This window comes from Anser anser (assembly GCF_964211835.1).
Source record: "Anser anser genome assembly, chromosome: 1".
Lineage (NCBI taxonomy): Eukaryota > Metazoa > Chordata > Aves > Anseriformes > Anatidae > Anser > Anser anser.
Window position 1 is genome coordinate 88,257,508 of NC_139720.1, and position 20,205 is coordinate 88,277,712.

The 20,205-nt window shown below is 39.7% G+C and overlaps 1 protein-coding gene across 3 annotated transcripts in view; it reads right to left on the reverse strand.

The window, feature by feature from the left end:
* Positions 1–20,205, reverse strand: part of CRYBG3 (crystallin beta-gamma domain containing 3) — a 94,017-nt gene that overhangs the window by 71,339 nt on the left and 2,473 nt on the right. The window contains exons 2-3 of one of the 3 annotated variants that reach the window (XM_083820684.1): positions 15,353–15,479; positions 9,158–9,236 (exon numbers count right to left, since the gene is read on the reverse strand). In XM_083820684.1, coding sequence (XP_083676810.1) covers positions 9,158–9,236; positions 15,353–15,369 — 96 coding nt within the window. In that variant the 5' untranslated portion in view covers positions 15,370–15,479. Of the gene's footprint in view, positions 1–513; positions 4,440–9,157; positions 9,237–15,352; positions 15,480–20,205 lie in introns of those variants that run through there. The other 2 variants (XM_083820682.1, XM_083820683.1) reach the window with 2 other exon arrangements.

A 20,205-nucleotide genomic window follows, 5' to 3' on the forward strand; every position in this document is an offset into this window, starting at 1 on the left:
TTTAAAGTTTGTATTTTAAGATAATGGCGTATTCAAAGTAATTAGACTAAAGCACATGACCTGTAAATCCCGTAAGCCATTAACACAGCAGGAGCCTTCAGACACAAGCGCCTGAACACCACAGCAGTACAACAGCAATTGCAGAAGGCAACATCATGGTAACTTTCACTTATTATTGGCATTCTCTGAGCTTGCCCCTGACAGAAGCCACCAGCAAATGCTTAAGATAGGCAGAGAATGTGCAGGGCGTATGCAAGCAATCCTTACCCTGGTATGTCCCAGCAATTTTTAGCAGTCGAGGCTTCTACTTCACCTTAACAGAGCAGCCACATTGCATCAAAATTAAACTTGAGCAGTTTGGTATTCACAATGCTGGAAGAATCCCAGACCGTGATACTGGTTATACTTCGTTTCACCAGTTAAAAAATAAATAGACCCTCTTCCAGCATCACAGAAGTCTGAACAGTTTCTCAGGCATACCACACAAACAATAGCTTTGGGGTGAAAACCTACCTGCCAGATCTCCCTTGAGATCCTTATTGGTGCAAGGAAAGACCTAAGCTGCCCTGTCACAGCACTGTCTTTCTGGAGAGCTCCTTTCATATGCAGACTGCCATCAGTCTGCCCCTTGTCTCCCCCTTCCCATCCTCTATGAGCTTTCCTGCTTGTGACATGCTTCATAAGCCTTTAATCAACCTTTATTCCTTTAGCAACTCCTTACTTGAAGTTTCACTGGGCAAGCCCTGAGTCACCTGGCCTGACCTTGCAGCTGTAAGCAGGAGGCCAGACCAGATGACGACCTGGGGTCCCTTCAACCAGAGTTATCCTATGGTCCCGAGACCTCACACGCAACCAGGCTGGCGTGGAGGGGAAACTTAGCAGAGCGTGAAACAAGATCACGGCTTCAATCAGGTGACTGAAGAGACTGCGGTAATGACCAGAGCTGTATTTACTGTGCAGTCAGGTGGTGCAGTCTCACCTCGCTTGAGCAACCGCTGCAGAGAAGCACTAGCAGCAGGGACTTGGAAGACGAGCCCACGTTGTCGTGTCTCGAGCCTGATTGCTATCCGAGCTGATTTATTCAACAGTAGGCTAGGTATGTTTTCCAGGCTGCAGTCCACTTCTGGCTGCAGCACAGACATATGCCCCGAACCAAACTGCACGCAGGCAGCCCGGCACAGGGCTTGCTGCTGGTGCGAGCAGCTCCCCTGACGTGCAGAGCCCAGCAGCAGCCTGACCAGGGGCTGCTCTGCCAGCTTCGCCCAGCCTCTGACACACGGTGTGAGCGGCAGCCCTGGAAGCTGCCTCCTCTCGGCAGCCGAGTGGGAAAAGTTCACGTTGCCAGAGGTTTTCATTTGGCAGGGTTTGTGTCAGTCTGCCAGGAATATGATCTCTTTTATTGCCCTAACAAGTGAAATAAATGAAAACAGGGACAGCATTAAAACACAGATCTCTGCAAATAAAGGATTAGCTCCCAGCCACAACAGCCAGACATTTCGGGTTTTGCTCGCTGAGAGCAAACACTCATTACGAAGCAGCAATTCTAGACAACAGCCTGGAAATCTCCCACAGACAGCTTGTCTTACTACAGGGGAAGCTGCCAACAGAGCACACCCTGCAGACCCTATGGATGCACCTCTGTACTCTATCCACCTCACCTTTCCACAGGTACTGTTGCAAGAGGAGACAGACGGACATCAGGGTTTTAGGGTACTTACCCATTCACCCCAGGGACCCTCAGACAGTCATTTAACCCCAGCAATTTACTCATTCAAGAAATAGTCACAGAATTTCTTTTCACTAGTGTGTAGTTGTTTCAGATTAAAGTTTTGGGTGTACAAAGTAGTGTGCTAAAGCACCACTGCCTCAAATACTGGAAAATTAATGACGTTCCTCGGCTTAGCTTTGACCTTTCAACATAACCAGGATGACCACATTTAATTTCACAATTCCTGAGCATCTCATTAGATCTCTACAGTATGTAAATCTTGTATGCTAAGCAAAATCACACTGAAATAGCTTGAGTTGCTGGCAGATTAGTACATTCCCATGAGGAGCCCCTGCTGCATGTTTTTCAGCACATTTCCCTTCTCTGGGAGGGTAAAGCATCTTTGCAGTAATCTCCCACTTGTTTTACAATGAGTGGGACATGCTGAGCCACATGAAAAAGGCTTTTGTTTTTTTTTTCAGCTAGTATGAGGCAAAGAAGTTAAGCACTCTCAAACAACAGGAGGCAATACATACGGAAAGACTCTCTTTCCTACTGCAAACCTGATGAAAAAGAACTGGACATAGTGCAAAAGATTAGGAACAAGAATTCTGTAAGAAAATTATCATAGTATTAAGAGAAATTCAGGAAAAGGAACTATCAAGGCAGTATGATACATCATAAACAGAACTCCTAAGAGTCTACTGTTGCAAGCGTTCCTGAGACAAATGGATTTAAAAACCACACTGTCAAAACGTTTTTGTTTCTTTTTATTACAGCAGTAATTAAAGTGGAGAAGATGATGTAAGGCATCTCTCCACCGCTGTCAAAAACTGTTTATCTTAACTAAATAATAGCTTTAAAATAATCAGAGAAAAGAAAACAAAGAATAACAAATAAAGCATTGGGGGCTTTGGGGGTTTCAAGTTAAACGTGAGTTCTGTATTTCCACAAACAACACATGTTTTGAACCTCTGAACTCTTTGGCGTTTTCATACTGCAAAGTTTTCCTTCTACATCCTCCTTTCTCTGCTTGTTTTGACATGAAGAAAAAATCAGGTCATGACAACAGTGGAAGACGACTAACTAGAAAACTAATGAAATCACGACAGCTTCATAATCAGGTGTGTTGAACAACAGGAAGGGATTTTTAGTTAAACTGTATTGGCTTTGCATTTTTTTTTGATACACCCATTTAAATTCAATGACTATTCAACATCTGGAAAGCGAGTGGCCTTTGTTGAAAGTTCAGCACTGGGACTTTTAAAATTTGTTTATCCATTTGAATTCTTGAAACACTGAGGGGACCTTAACACATTTCATTTGTCAGACGATGAAAGAAAAGATTAAACAAACATGCTCTGAATTCACCCAAAATTTGAGCAAATACTCAGACTCACCTTCACTGACAAGTGAACAAAAAGCAAGGTGGTAAGGGGAAAGATTTCAAATGAAAACAAAGATAAAAAGGAGGAACAATTCAAAATAAAGTTTCTGCAGTGTAACCTTTATGTTGAATTGTAAACTCAGGCAAAGCCTCTAGAATGACAAAACGAACTTTACAATTTATGAAGTTCTGTTTATACAAGTAACAGTAATTTCCAAACTTCTCTCTCTGAATTTTCTCCTGAAATTACTGTAAAGCTCTGATTAAAGACTAAGAATTGGTACTCCTTTCTCAATATATAAACATCTCTTTATTACTCGGTCTAGTATAGACCCTGAGAGAATTAAATTGTCTCATTTCAGTTCTTTCCTCTATGTTCTCCCAACGTTATTCTTCTATTGCCCTTTAATGAAAATGCATTTATGAACACGAAATGGCTTCCATTCTCTTTTACTTGGTAATTCCCTGATATACAAAAATAAATTTAAAAAAGGTCAAATTCACCTTTTCAATGCAAAAAAAGTCTGCACAAGCAGGCAGTACATTGGGAAGAGAGTAAGAGTGCAATTTCCACCCATACTTAAATTCTAATGGCAGGTTTTAGCTTCTGGCATCACTCTCCTCCTCATCTGTCTCCTCAGTGATTTTATGCGCTAGACTCAGCAAGGTTTAAGCCTATTCTTTTTTCATTCATCCTGAAACAAAGTTCCCTTATCAAGATCTTCTTTGAAGAATGACTATAGTAAAAAGGGAAATATATTTCAGAATCATCTTTTTAAAAATTTTTGGTACTACAGAGGAACTTACTAGGACACTATATAGGATGATCTTGAAATGTCTTCCCAAACACATACTGCTGTAAACACCATTCATTTAACAAAGAGTCCTGTGTAAACAGAAGATTCTATGTACTTCCTCTAAAATTTCATTTCAAAGAATGTCCAAATAGTTTCCAAAGAGAAAAAGATTTGCTGTTGGGTTCCACAAGAAAAATCCTGATCACGCAAACTCCAAAAACATTTTGGTTTTGTTTTTCATTCACAGCTGTGAGCAGCAACAACTACATGTTTAGCAGTAACTTTTTTTTTTTTAAATCATGGTTGGCAGTAATATTCCACCTCCCTTGACTCCCAAAAGTCGACTAATCCTTCTCTCTCATTTCTAACTATTAAGTCTAAACCAGAGGTATTCAGCAAGCATTCGCACACATACTGAGCTGATATAACTTAACTACACACATATGAAATAAAGATAATATGAAATAAACCCATGCTACAGAAAAGTATGTGGTAAATAAAGACACTAGGCTTAATTTCAATTTCAATTTCTTTTTGTAGAACTTAAAATTAATGATAAAGTCAGAATTAGGGATACTCAGTAAGAACAGCTACATATATTCACCAAGTTCGTTCAAAGAGCTTTTTTTTAAAAAAAAAAAAACACACATGGATTACACACTAGATGGAAACTGATGGGATACAGAAATACAGAACTAATTAGGCTGAAAGGAATCTGGCTGGGGAGGTCACGTAGTCTAAGCTCCTGCTCAAAGCAGCTCCAGTTAGAGCAGGGCTTCAGCCAGCTGAGTTTTGAATATTTCCAGGGATAAAGGTCCCACAACTTTCTTGGGTAACTTTTGCCAATATTTGACCACCAATACAGTAAAACGGGAAAAAAGTAAGATAAGTTGTCAAAGCTAACTGGGATTTCCCATGTTCCAATTTACACCCGTTGCCTCTTGTCCTGCCTGTTGCAACTGCAAGAAGAATCTGGCTCCATCTTCTCACATAATTGCAGTCTTTGACATCAAATTTTAATACTTTATCTACCATTTAAATACAGCCATCTTTATATTACCTTGAAATTAAATTAATGTGAGAAAGCAGGGCTGCAGAATTATCTCTTCTCAATGTTCATAGTATACAGGAGTACTTATCACAGGCCAATTAGCAACAGGTTTAATTTGTAGCAAGCAAGCTTTAGATTGGATATTAAGAGAAGACTTTCTAATTAGAGGGCTTATGAAATTGGTGGGACAGTTGTCTGACAAAGTTGCAGAGATCTTGGAGATCCCCATCCCTGGAGGTCTTTGAGAACAAGTCAGACAAACTTCTATCAGGTATGACAGATACAGAGGTCTCACCTTGGGGCAGAGGAGTGGGCTAGATAATCTTTGCAGTACTTTCTCGCTCTGTGTCTTCTATGAAGACTGAGACTGTCTCTGGTTAATCCAGGCAACTAGTACCCAGGCTTGAGCCTTTGGGCCGAATTATAAAATATTTAAAGCTATCAAAATACTGACATCTAAATTACACACTTGGTAGATTACATTTGTACCTACCTTCTCAAACTTCTGCATTTGCCTCAGAGAGCTCACAGGGCAGTTCTTCTGCCAAGACGCTTAAGAATTCTTTCCTGATCAATTATGGGAGAATGTGCTTTTTCTTCCAGGCACCGTTACAGGAAGAATATCACGGGACGACTGTCAGGCAAGTCAATCTGCCAACACAAGCCCCAGTTGGACAAGAACCTCGGATAGGGCCAGCCTGGGATCTAAACAATTTGCTATTATTGAATCAGTCACTGCTGCTACAACTACAGTATGGTAATACAGGTAGAAGCCCAGGTTAAACTTGTGGCACAAGCACGTACAAGAGTGCTGTGTGCATTCTTCAAAACTATACTAATAAGACATTATCCAGTATGCAGCTCATTACAGTAAGCAGCATTAACTCAATCAGTAGCTGTTCCATTCAAGTCAAACAAGACCTACGTTCCACTTGTAAACCTCTGTTTTCAGGGCATTACCAAAAACTGTAAAGATGTATTCACCTGCTTTTGCAGGAAACACTGTTGCAATATTCCTTTTAAAAACAGTCTGCTAAAAGTGAGCTTAATGATACACTAGTATGTACAGGACACCATGCAATGCAGATGCTTAGAACGGGAAACATCAAGTTCAAGAACTGTTTACATCCACACAGCCACGTGTTCAACAATCACATCATTCAAATGGGGCATTTACTCAGAAAAAGCACTGTTTGCAGCTCTAATTCAAAGAAATAGAACCCAAACAGAATCTGTAAATAAACAGTGGCAGGCTCTGGCAATGAATTAATAGACATAGCAAGTATATTTCAATAATATTTTCCTGAATGTGACCAAATGATGAGTGATAATGTCATCTTGGCACAAAAAGATAAGGTTTTGTATTTTCTTAAGGTGTTAAAGTATCATCTTCTCCCTCTGAGCTAAAGATTTCATCACAGGGAAGAAAGAAGCATGTATACAGAACTGGTAAGCAAGCCCTCAGAGCAGCTGGAGGGCTGTGGTAGCTCAGCATGTTTCTCAGCTCCACTCACCCTGTCAGTTATCATTTACATCTCCGACCTTTGCTGTTAAGACAGAGACACTGCAGTTCCCCTGCTATGTCGCCCCCGGCCTTCTGCTGAGATGGCCAATGAATATAAATACATCACAGCATGTAAGTCTATCAGAAACACGACAGATCATTAACTTGGTGGCAGACAGACACAATATGGTATCAGTTTGCAGTCACCGTCCACCTGAAATAAGTAGGAACATAGTTCAGAGATATGGGTATGTATTGAAACCTGCCCAGACCCAATCCAATAGATACACAGACTTAGAAATTCCTCACAAAGTACACTTCCTACAACTACAAAAGATTTTTTTTTCATAGTGTAGTTACCTTGATGACTCAGTGAAGGAAACTGGAGTGATTTTCCATACCATACATTATTCCTTTCACATGAGACAGAGCCCCAGTTCTCTCCAACTGTTCAGCCATATTCTAGTTATCTTTGCACAAGACAGCTTATTTTGGACAATGTCAGGCACTGAACAGTATGGTATTATAAAAAAAAAAAAGTGTGCATTGGAAGGAGTAATGCCAGGAAAAAAAAAATCTCCACCAAAAAAAAGGGGGGGGGGGTTGAGGTGGGCTACCTCTCTAAATCACTTCTTATTACCTAGTTGTAATTTAAAGGCACACAAGATAAAATTGTAGTACTAAGAGTACGCATTAGTATGCCTATGAAACTGCTGAAGCGTATCAGAAGATTTTTTGATCAGCTTAAGAAAGCAAAAAAGAAGTTGGACAGGAAGTTCTCAGTACATTTGAACAGCCAGAGCATTCTAGTCATATGAAAGCCGCACCTTTCTTATAAAGCCTATACAAAGCCAAACACCAGGTATTATTTCAAAGATAATGTAACACACAATCTTACACTGCCAAGCATAAATCAAAGACAATATAATTAAATAAAAACTTTTAATGGCAAGACAAAGAACAGAGCAGCTACTTGGAACAAAACTTTACAGCATTAATATTGGCACCAACTTTAAACATACAAAAAGTTCTGAGTAGAAGACTTGAGTGCAATGAATTTAGATTCAGTAGGAAAAAATCAAAACTTAGGTTTCTGTAAATTAAAAATGTACCAAAGGAGATTTAGTTTTTGGCAAAAACGAGACACTCTTAGATAATTTAAACCTGTTATGCTCCTTGTACTCCACCTATACATCCCGCTCGTCCACTGAAATCTAACCCTGTTCGTACTTCTGTTTAAGCAGTTCCTTGTGTTGAAGTCCTGTGCACATATGCTAAATCATTCCTCTCCCCCAGTCAAAACCTTCTTCAAAAGGAAAATGTTTTAGAAATTTTCACTGATCTAACACAGAAAAAATAAGATTTTTTAAAATGCAAAAACATTGCTTCTACTATAGTACAATCTCCTCTGGTTGAAAGAATCAATTCTGCCTGTGTTTCAAGCCATAAAAGCAATAGTCCATGATTTATGACAACGGGAAGGCATTCAGTAGCGTGGTCTGGGAGCCCAGCTCACACAGTGCTGGCTTGAATCCACAGGGCTTCCAAAAAAATGCTGCTGTGCTGTTTCTCACCTTGATGCATAATAATTACATTCAACACAGGATTGATCTTTATCTAATAACTCAGCTACTGACCTACGTCTTTGCAGAGGCAACTGCAACATTTCTTCACCTTTGGCAAAACCCCTCCAAATAGTCCCTAGATAGTGAAGATGCCACTATACAGTGACTGTCAGCCATACAGCAAAAAGACCACTTCCTTCCCCATATACTGCTAGTGCTCAGTCTAGGCAACACTATATAGAAACCTCAGATTCAGTCTGTTAAGAAGCCTACTACATCCACAAATAAATCTGGTGGACTAGTCAAGGCCCTTTCAGGGAAATTGCCACAAGATTTTCTGTAGTAGTTAAGCTACTACTAATGTAGAAAAAGAAACAAAAAATAGAAAAAGTACTTAGTGAATGAACTGCTAAAATGACTCTGTGCAGGGCATGATGTGACAGCAACTACTTGGAAGAGGGCTGTACCACTAGGCCCCATCTTGCATAGAACTATTTATGATAAATAGTGATATGATATTAGTTTATTAGTTTAGATTAGTTTTAGATTAGTTATGATAAACTAAATCTAAACACAACTTTACTGGCAGCTACCACTTCGTGTCAAATGACTCATAGGAGAAAACGTCACATAAAAGCATGTCCATTTTTTCAGTAGAATGCTTACAGGATAAGACAAGCATGATTAACAGGGATAACATTGGTGAAGAATAGCTAACATGCATAAGTATTTCAGCAGAAAGTTCTTACAGCGCTTTGGTTGGCAACCAGTGCAACTTCAGGAAAACACTTGCTGGTTAGATATTCATAAATTATATAGAAATGGCACTTTAGGTGATTGTCAAATCAGAATTTGATAAAAACACTGGCTTCATCCTTTACTAGATGACTGCATGCGGAATTGGGACTACACTCACATTTATTTAATGTAAGTAAAGATATTAACTTTGCTTCAAGAACAAGAAGTACAGATAGTCTTCCTATTTTTTGCATGTGTACCCTAGCATGATGGGCCCTGACCCAGAACATGGCAACTATGTGCTACAAGGCAATACATGAAGACCTCCAACCTCAGAACATAGCAAAAAGCTACAAGCAGATGCGGCAGGCTTAGCTCAATTCAGTATTAGTAAATAAAAATCATACCTTCAAAAGTGCAGGAAGAGTTGTGCTTTCCTTTTGGTTGTTCTTTAAATTTATGGCTTCACTCCCTTTGTGTTCAGAACTGAAAAAAAAAAAGATATTTTGCAACACTGAGGACTTGCATTATTCAATTCCACTTGAGAGCCAACACATTCAATTTAAACACAAAGGAGCATTAACTTAAAAGGACAGATGAACATGTTTTCCAAAACACAGCCCATATGCTGCATGTATTGCAACTGAAAAAGCCATGCCCCAAAAAGCTCAAATGGAAGCAAAATACCTATTTCACATCATACTGATGTTTTCAAAACTCAAGCATTCAGAAAAGGCATATAGTGTAACTAAGGCTGCTCTTCCAACTGAAAAACAAAACAAAAAAACCCACATACACACAAAACAAAACCAAAAACTTTCTGTGCATAAATAATTCTGTGTATAATTTTCTATTGGGAAAAAAATAGTGTAGTTGATGAATTGTTCACTGTAGCATTCCTTGGCATAGCAGTATCCACCTGGCAGCTAGAAGGCACCCACAGTCCTTACACCAAAGATTGCAATTGAGTGGAATGTGCTCAGGGCAGATGGAATCATTACAAATCACACCTACCAGAGTTACCAAATCTTTACTCAACACTGAAAATACCTAATGAGCATTTGCATGCAAATTCAGAAAAAATTTCGAAAGGGGACAATAGGCACGTTATCATTACCAAGGCAACACTAGCTGACCATTTTAAAACTCAGAAGTCCAAAGTCTCATATGTCCTTGCTGCCAATTCACCCTGGCCTAAACTTTCTTCAGAACCCCATCTTTGGGATGAGGGGAACCATTTTTCTCCTGATTCTTAAAACTATCCTTAAGCACAATCCAGCAGAAAACATTTTTAATTCAAACCTTTATGCTACATGCAGCTACAAAGCAAAATCACATCAAGGAAAACATTAGAGGATGTGAATGACAGATCACTTCCTGCATTGCCTATCATAAACTGAAAAAAAAAACCACTTCGTATCAGTACAGCACATAAATATCCACTTTTGCAATGAAGTGATAATCGCTTCAAAAACCCTTCTTCAACAATTTCAGAAATTTAGCTTTGCTATTTATAAATGCACAAGCCCTTATTTTTGTTCTTGTATGAAGAGATGAATTGACAGCTGTTTAAATAAAAGAAAAAATATTTATTAATTGCATTTTGGTGAATTCTGCCAGGATTTAAAGAAAAGATTGAGATGTGGGCTGGTATTCCCATTACCACTGACTGTTAAGCCACAGGTAAGCACGTCTCAGTAAGACATTTGAGAAGAAAGGTTTTTTTCCTGATTGTGGATTAGGCATTGGAGTTAAATATACATTGATATACACATCAAAAATGAAATCCAGTCTGACTAAATGTTATTTTCCCTTACAAGCTGCTTAGAGTCAAGATTCCCTGAACAAAAATGAGAACACAGCTCTCCTGCGGTTAGGGTTAAGATCCTCTAGATCTTCTTGGATGCGTCAGAACAGAAAAGAGAAAGTTCTTTTCTCTCTTTTATAGATCCTCTTCAAGTTCAAAACCATGTACTTTCAGATCACCTCAGGTAATCCTTCATAATGCATTCTGAAACACTAAGATGCTTTTTCAGGGAAAGCACACAGTCTTGGCTGTTCTTTGCCTCCCTGTAAGACATAGCAGATGAATTAATATTCTCTCCTATCAAATTCTTGTGCTGTTGATGTGTTTCATGAAGAAGATGCCACAAACACTTCTGGGCAGCCTGGCACACTAATAAAAGTGCTTCACAGCATGTAACCTATTTTCTCCCTCTTAGTTTAAAAAACAAAACACAAAAACAAACCCTTCTTAGATCTGCACAGCTTTTCCTGACGCTGAAACACTTGACCTTAGCAGGAGCTCCCTGTACTAAGAGCAGAAGAATGAGGCTGATATCCACCAGGTGTTCTTCTTGGCTTCAGGACACCAGTCCTTACGGAACTGCTCTGCAGAGCACAAATTAAATACTTGCTTTTGTTGAGTATTACCAGCACTGAATCATTTGTGGCCTCTTCTCTTGCCACTTTGTTTTGCTCATATTCTTCCCTTCAAATTCTGTTTTTATTTCCTAATCCTTTTATCGCTTACCTACTTTTTGTTTGCGTTTGAAATATATGCCTGTGTTACTTCCTTCTCGCTAGCCGGGCTCGGACAGCTTGCTATGACATTGCACAGCGTACACACCAAAACTGAAAGAATGCAGTTCGGCGGATAAACATCTTAAAATCAACCAATCGAAAAAAAAAAGTATCAAAACTTTCTTTCCAACATAAAATAAACCCAAACCTGGAAGCAATTCCCCACACCCTTTCATGGTTTATATTCTAGCGTTTCTACATTCCTGAACCTTTTGCTTTAGGGTGTAGTTCCTCCACACGCTGACTTTGTCAGCAGAACCAGCTTCAGAAATCTCCACACCTTCCTCTTCAACCTCAGCCATCCGTTCTTGCCCCTAATCCAACTCCGCAGGGCTCTCCGGTCCTAGATAAACACAAGGGGGGAGCAGAAGCTTCCAGCAGTGAGAGCTCAGCCAGCGATCCAGCTCACAGCCCGGTGATTCGTGCCAGCGCACACGAAGGGGCAGTGAGCACTGCTCAGCGGGCAGGGATGAGCGAGGGCACGCTGCTGCAGCTCGCTTCTTGTCAGCCTGTGCCTGTGGCCGAGGCTCAGGTCTGAGAGGATCTTCAAGTGACTTGCACCAAAGGGATGATGTTCACAGCACAGAAGCTCACTTTGCTGAAAGCAAGCCTCTTGGACTCCTTAAAATAAAGTTGTCTTGTTTTCTCCCAAAGTCAAGACTACCTTCTACAACCTAACCAACACGTGCACATTACTTGTGCCACGCTCTGTGCTTGGGACTGGAGCCAGGCTGGTTGTTGTCCACCGGACTCTCCCTGATGCAGCTCATCACTCCCTATTGCCAACCCCCCTGCCATTTTTAGGGCTTCCTCCCCACCCCCCCCATCATTGCATCAATCACAGAGCAGTCATTACTCATACATTTTGGAACAGCACTTTCCCCACAACTTCTCTAAAAAGGAAAAAAAAAAAAAGTGACGTTTACGGGCCTCCTCACAACCATACACTCCCATGCTTAAAAGAACCAACCACAGAGGAGCTAGTGTAATTATGCCACATGTACTTTATGTTGCAACACAGTCCCATGCTGTCCATATGAGCCTATACTCAGAGATGCAGTGAACACATTTTTAATTGTGAATGCCATAGTTTAATAATTAATTATTGGGAAATACGTTAAGACAACTAACATGTATACTAAAAATGACCTATTCTTTCAATTTTTGATATACCCCTGCTAGGCTATCATCAGTGGAAATATGTAATACTTCCAAGAACTGTACTCTAGGAGGGTTTATACATTATTTTTTTTTTTACAGAACCGTATCTGCTATTAAAAAATGTTACAAATGTTGATTTCTTAGTTACGTGTATTACACTCCTGAATTATCATGCTTTTGCTAAGAACAGAAAACAACAGACTGGTAGTACGGATAGGCTCCCCACATGCATTTGGACTGCATCTGCATTACTGAAGTTTGCCTCCACTGAGCTTCATCCTTGCCTTAAGCTTTTCTGGAGCAGTGTATTTTTGCAGAGCTTGGCCACACCAGGTACTGAGCACATTACTCCCTGTTCAGCACGTCTGAAGCTAGGTTTGTGCTTAGCTGCCCACATGGCTTTGCTAGACCAGCCAGCCAGATCTCGGACAGGGTTGCAGCACTCCCACTTCTTAACTAAGGAAGATTTATCTCGTGAGTCTTCAGTCCTACACTTCACAAGGTACTGTTGTTATATTATGTACCCAGCAACAGGACTCCACTAACCCAAGTCTAACGGCACACAAACAGAGTTCACAGATTTAAGTTTGCCAAGTATTAGCCCTAAGAACTCTTAAAACCAAAATGCCTTGAAACTTGTTGACTGGCCTCAGAGGGATTTCCTTACCCTCCCTATACAGGGATCTTCCAGCACCAGGATCACCACGGCATCCCTGAGGCAAGGAACTCCATGCACCCAGGGGACTGCTCACCCAAGCGACACCCACTACTCCGAAAGCCTCCATGGTCTGTCCGTACTCCTTGTGCAAATCAGAAGGTTTGAATCTCCTTTCTTTAGGGAAGTGAAAGAGCAGAGCATGATCCCAGGACTACAGAAAACACCTCTGCCCCTCCAATGTGCTTCCACGGACTTCTTAACTATATAGGCAGTTACTCACAGATCATCACAACTGCTTGCTTACGTATTCAGGGAGATACTACTTTTATTTTTTAAATAATAATAAAAAAGATGGCATGGAAATATTAAATAACTTGCCCAGAGTAATAAAGATGCTGTCAAAATTAAGGCTAGACATCAAGCCTTTCAGCTACTTCTCCAGTATGTAATCTACTGCCTTCCTACTGCTATTTCTGCCTGACATCCCTTTTCTCAATCATATGTTGGTGCATCTGACACAGATGGGTTAATCGTCAGTGAAGGCCGACGGATCTCTTCATCTCAGCTGTCTCACTGCTCTACCCTAGTGCCTTGCCGGCACGCCTACCCTGATTAGTATCACTCCTATCCTCCAAATAACCAAGATTAAACACAAGTTAACAACAGATCCCATTCTGTATATTCTGCATAAACTTCTCTTTGTGTGATTTTCTAACGCTTTTTGTTCTGCTGCTGAAAATCTGTTCTGACCTTTCTGTAATAGCAGGACAGGTGGTGTCTGAATCAGAAGCAGATTTTGGTCCAAGTTTTTAATCATTGCACTTGCACAGGAAAGGTCAGAGATTATTACGGGGAAGAAAAATGCTTATAGTTCTTACCGTTGCTCACACACAAAGAATAAAAAAGTAGACAAGTATAAGCAGAAATACTCGGATCCAGTTTAGTTAATATACATGAGGGATTACAGTAAAGAAAGCACCAATTCAAGGGAGCAAATTTAATTTAATGGTTTGTGAGAGCTTTTCCAAATGTCTCTAAAAACAGAACGAGACAATTATAAACAATTACATCTTCAAACGGCCCTCGCAGCACCTCCATGCAGCACGAGAAGTCTGCTTCCTCCACCTTTGTTCTTCGTAACAATCCCTGGGAACTTGCAAATTAAAAGCCCACCCCCTCTTCCTCTATTAACCAACCCCACCCATATTATGCACACAGCAGATTGTGAATGTGTTGTGTTAGATAATAAACAAGCTACTGGCACTATGCAAGTGCGATCAAGCACAAACGTGTGAGTTGAGATAAGACTGACCAAACGCAGTGCTTACCAAACTGAAGCTAACCACTGTGGCATTTTACAAGGCACCCGCTGCAGATTGCTGTTTGGGAACGGGGCAATTAATGGGCAGGCAGGCTCTTAAGAAAACAGGGACGGCTGGCTGAGGCTCAACTCAAGGGACATTGCAACACCACTTGTGGATACCAACCCTGCCTTGTCCTCCCACCTGGGAATACTCTGACTGTACAAAGCGAGGTCGCTTCCAACCTGGCAGGTCCAGAATTCACTCCTCGTGCAGCCCAGATGTTACCAGATGTTACCGCAGAAGTGAGGGCTCTACCATTTTGCTACCTCTCTTCCTCTCTCTCTTCAGGAACAGATGACTCCCCCCTGCGAAGTCAAACACTCTTTGCTACCACATTAAGCTAACATTGTTTATTTTTAACTGGGCTTCTCTTCAGATTAAGGCAGAAATGGGGGCCATTTCATGGGTTGATTTGCAACAGTAAGAGAGTAAGCAATGCCTAACCTGAAAGCTGCTGTGAGGTACCAAGTGTCCCAAAGCTCCTACATCTGACTTTACTGACATAACGCTAATAAACTAAGCTTGACCTCTCTCTCCAGGTTTAATTACATCACTTGTGACATCTCCTTTGAATATTTTTGAAACGGTTTTCCTCAAGACAATGTGTCTTTGTTTTAGCATTGTTGACATAATTCACCCTCCAGTGCAGTCCTCACTGAGGCTAATGTCATTTTTGACTTCCCTTTCTTGACAGTTTCTTCATTTCAGCATTCGGGGATGTGATTCCAGTTCCTGATCCCTGCCTTTTATTTCTCTTTGAAAAAACTAGTGCTCCTCTCTGAGAAGTTGCACTACATTTGGTCTTGATGTTATCACTTCTTTCCAACTTTACTTACTGCCAAGACGATAACATATTTAGTGGTGATCCTGCAAAGGAAGTATTTCAAACCCTGACAATCAGAGAGGTTGCTAAAGAGAATCTGATCACCTAGTACCTCACGACACAGCTGGGGGAGAGCCTCCCTAAAGAATGGGAAAGAGAAGAAACCCGAGTCAAGTAGTACTATCAAATGTAATTTTGCAAGACCAAAATTGTCATGAAGTTTCAGCAAATTTCAGGGATTCTCAAACCGTGTGAACAGACCAGTAGTAGTTACAAACACATCTGCAAAGAGCCATAGGTTAGCTAGTATTGGTTTCTTCTCTGTTTCTGCTTTTAAAAAGAAGACAGCTAAAAACGCAGACCTGTTGAGTAATATTTTTCTACATCTACCAGTTGCCAGACTTGCCACACAGACCACTATGATCACTGAAACTGGCCTGCGTAATAATCTAGATCACAAAATTTCACCAAGGGAGACCTGCATTAAGCCTGTAGCACCTGGCTGAAAGATACAGAGTTCTGATTAAAAAGTGGCAAGCAACAAAAAATCTGTCATATTTGTAAATAAGACTTTTCTGTGTTTATTACTACTAAATTCCCTGAGTCAGTACTAAAAATTAGGCTTACTGCTCAGAATATGTCAGGCTTTGTCTCTCATCTATGGGATCTACCGACGTCTACGTGGAGCAGATCACAAAGCCCTCTGGTTCAAACACCTTCTTCAAGTCACAGGTCTGTTGTGACGTGAAGCACTTAACTCTCATTTCCCCTGCAGTTATATACCTTGAGGCAGAGCCATGCCTCAAACTGTAATCCTGTCATTTGAAAACCTCCTAGACGACCTAAACACTATTGAGCTACTTAGTTTTACTCTGTGAGGCGGGTTTTCCAGACATCAGATTGTTCTGGAGCTCTTCTCAGCCATTTCCAGTTTGTCAGTACCTTTTTCATAATAAAACATGGATGCTTCAACTAGGCTCAGTACTCTAGTAACTAAAGTGCAGCCATAGATTACACGTACTTTATTTATACAACTGAGCATCGCTTTTTCCTCTGAGCCACCATTTTGCTTTGGCAGCTCATGTTCAGGTGACTGCCAATGATGACAGTTGAGTCTGCTTCTGTAAGGTTGTCATCTACATGGTGATTCCTCTATTTTTCACCCTACTTATCTGCAAACTTCACAAGCTACAATTTTTATCTTCTTTCAAATTACTTGTGGAGATACTAAATTGATTCAAAACCACTTTGTTTAAATTTTTTCACATATAAAAAGTAGAAAATTATTTTCCACATACGATTTTTTATATCCCTCAGTTTGTCCCACTGCCATTACACTTGCAAATATTTTAATTGGGGCATCAGCACCAAGCGAGATGCCTTAAAGAGTCTGAAGGTACTGTTTTAGCAGTTTGTCAACTAAAATTGTAATCTCATCAAAAAATCAAGTTTGAGAGTTCCCATCCTCCTGCAATGTTAGGATCAACATATTTATTAACTTCTCAGGTCACCTGAAAGCCTTGATAAATCAACTTTTCAATCCTTTCCCTTTAATCCAACCAAATACAATGGACTTAAAAGTGTTAATTGAAATGCCAACACCTTAACTCTAGATCCTAAAATCACACTTGTGAAGCCATTCATGCCCTGTGAAGCCCAGAGAACTGTCTAAACCTGATCTACAAAGAGAAGTTAGACATTTTTTTCAAGAGTCAAGCTTTTGGCATGTATATTGAATAACATCCGTTAAACTAATCAAAAGGAAAACATCACAGTACAGTGGCAAGAAGATGCATCTTCAGCGTCTGAGGGAAGCAGCAAAAATTCATAAAAACTGCCTTCTGCACCAAATGTCAGTCAAGATACAGCAGCATTTTTACAGAAAACAGAGATGCATTTAAACAGAAAATAGTAATGAACAAAGAGCTATTCCCCCTCCCCCAAATGACAAATTTCAACCAACTTCTCAGTAAGATTCCCAATTCCAGCACTGTTCACGGGAAACCAGCAGTGACAAAGTCTTCCCGTAATCTCTGACAAGGCTGTTAGGGCTTGTCCTGAAGAGAGGAGTGTTTGCACAGAAATCTGAATGTGAAGTTTCTGGCTCCCACTTCTGTCCTTACATGTAGGCCACACACATAGGGAGGAACAGTAAAGACATCAAGATAAACGGAAATTATAAAAACAAGTCAGTGGGTTTGAAATCGGAGGGCAAAAGGAAAGCAAAACAACTATTTAAAACGTATAAGAGAAGTAGGGGAAAGGGAGCAGAAAGCAGAGAAAAGTAGGGATGAAGAAAACAGAGGCAAAAGGAAGATGAGACAGGAACTCAGGCAAGAGAAGTATTACAATCAGCCAACTCATTTAAGTGTTGGAATAACATAAAATGTATTCTATTCAATTAAACAACCCCACTTGAAAACTGGTTTGATTACAGGCAGCATTAAGCGTGTTAGATTGTTTTAACTGAAACATTTTTTCCTCTCAGACCTGTTTATGCTGCTTGTTTACATACTGTTTTTTGCTCTGCTTGCATAGCAAAGCTAGGTCAACTTCATGCTCTGCATTAGCAGCACTGCTTCACATACACAATGTGAACTGCAGAGCGTATAAGTATAAAACTGATTTTTTTTAATCCTCTTTCAAAACGCAAAGTAAAAAAAAAAGCCATGAAAAATAAAGATGTTATAAAAGTACCAATATGCCATATTTTGCAAGGAAAAAATACATTAAAATGCAAGAAACAAACCATGCCTTGCCATCAAACATGTTCCTTTAAACCTAAAAGGCTAGAGCTCAGTGAAATAAGTATGATGGCCCATGATCGCCCTTGCTGAATAACTTAATCTGTTTTATACACAAGGGAATTCAACAGCCATACAAAAGCTAGAGAAAATAAATACAAATGTTTCTGAGTAGAGTCTACTTCAATATTGAGCAGTAGGATTATACTAGATTACATCAAGGTTTTTGCCCTGGCATCTGTCAAGCATAGTAACAAATATGAATATAGGATCTGCTCCATATTCACTAGTCTGAGAGGTTAGGTAAAGTTTTCAGCATACGTATGAAATAAATATATTTCTGGCTGCTAACACACAAACTTGGTATAACACCAGAAGCGGCTTTGTAAACTATTTACATTTAAGGTTAAAATTACTGAATTAATAGAGAATAGCTCATTATAAAACTGCTTTCAAAAGACACATATTTACAGGGTTGGGGACAAACAACAATACATACAAATGACAAGAAAATAGAAGACATTAAACCAATCCACGAAAGCTTTAAAGCAGCAGTAGATATTTTCCTCCTGATAAACAGGGTTTCACGTATTTTTTAATAGATGCCATTAAGAAAAAGCAACCGAAAAAAAAAAAACATGCAAAGGAGACTGGTGTCACCAGCAAAAGCAGCGAGCTCTTCTAGTCAGGTCGGAGCAGAAAACTATTGGTAGAGGCACACGAGGCTACAAGTTCACCACAAGAAAATACTTCTCAAACTCTCCCATTTTGTACATGCGCAGGGCAGTATCCTGCAGACACTTCCCATATTCATCAAAGTTCCCTCTCTCAAGTCCAAAGCCTGCATCTTCGATTCAACCAAAACAAATCTGATGGCTAAATTTGTTGCACTTAATTGGTGATTAAAAAAAATAAAAGGCTTTGTCACTGGATTTTCTTCTGCCTTTGCTCTTCATGTACTCCCAAGAAATACTTCCTTGCACGTTGTTCCCTGCTTTCATCAATAGGCGAAGTGCAGGCCTGCACGGCCTTCTGGACTTAGCCCGAGACCTTCAACCCATTTAAACAGATATACTGCCTTCTGTGACACATTTTAGCAATTTAAGAAACACTGGAACATTTGGAAAACCAAGACTCCATTCAAAAACATGGCAAGCCATGAAATTATAAATACAATTAGTGACTGTATTTTATCTCACAAAATTGACACGAGAAGTTAAATGACTATGGAAATTCACATTTCTGATCTGAAGAGTCTTCAAAAGTGCTACTGTAAGGTCAGTTAAAATTTTTAAAAATTATTTTAGAAATTAAAATATCAGAAAAATAGATATGTTAATTTTCCCAGAAAAGCCTACGGTGTAGCAATGTAGTGCTATGCTACTGTCTGGAAGTGCAACAGTATACACTCGCTGAAGAGTATGCAGTCCAAAAAAGCCTCAGAAAATAAAAGCAGCAGTTAGATTTTCATCTTTGTAAGAAGTTTCAATAACCAGAAATACAATCTTCACAATAACATATTTCTGAATTCCATTTTTTTTTCCTCACTTGTGAGTCTTTTATTCATCAGATGAGAAGACTGATAAGTTTTAACTGCTGCAAAACCGTTCCTTAAAACCAAGGAATCACAGATATTTTGGAAATCTCTTTGTATTAATTCTAGCACTTATGACACTTATTGGGAAGGAGAGAGTGCTGTTAACATTAACTTTTTTTTTTTGTAAAGTTGTTTTTTCTTTTAAGGAGTGCTACTGTTATAATTAATACTTTAGTAACATTTCCTTTAGGAAATGTCTCACAAGCACATGGCCAGCTGCTGGGCTTGCTCCTTTTGGGTCTCACTCCCATGAGACATTTAGGTTCACGCCTAATTCTAATCAAACAAGTAGTCCCACTATAATATACAGAATATTTCCTTACTTAATTATAGGCAATAGCTTTGGTAACCTGCTGAATAAGGGCCTTTGCAATTTTGAATTATAATTTTGAATTATCCTGCAATAAAAGTCACAATAGAAAAAAAGAGGAAACAAACAGAAAAAAAGTCCAACAAATTAACAAACAAACATAAATTTTTCATAATGCACCTTGCTTTAGTAAGTTTAATTTGAATTCTTCTAAA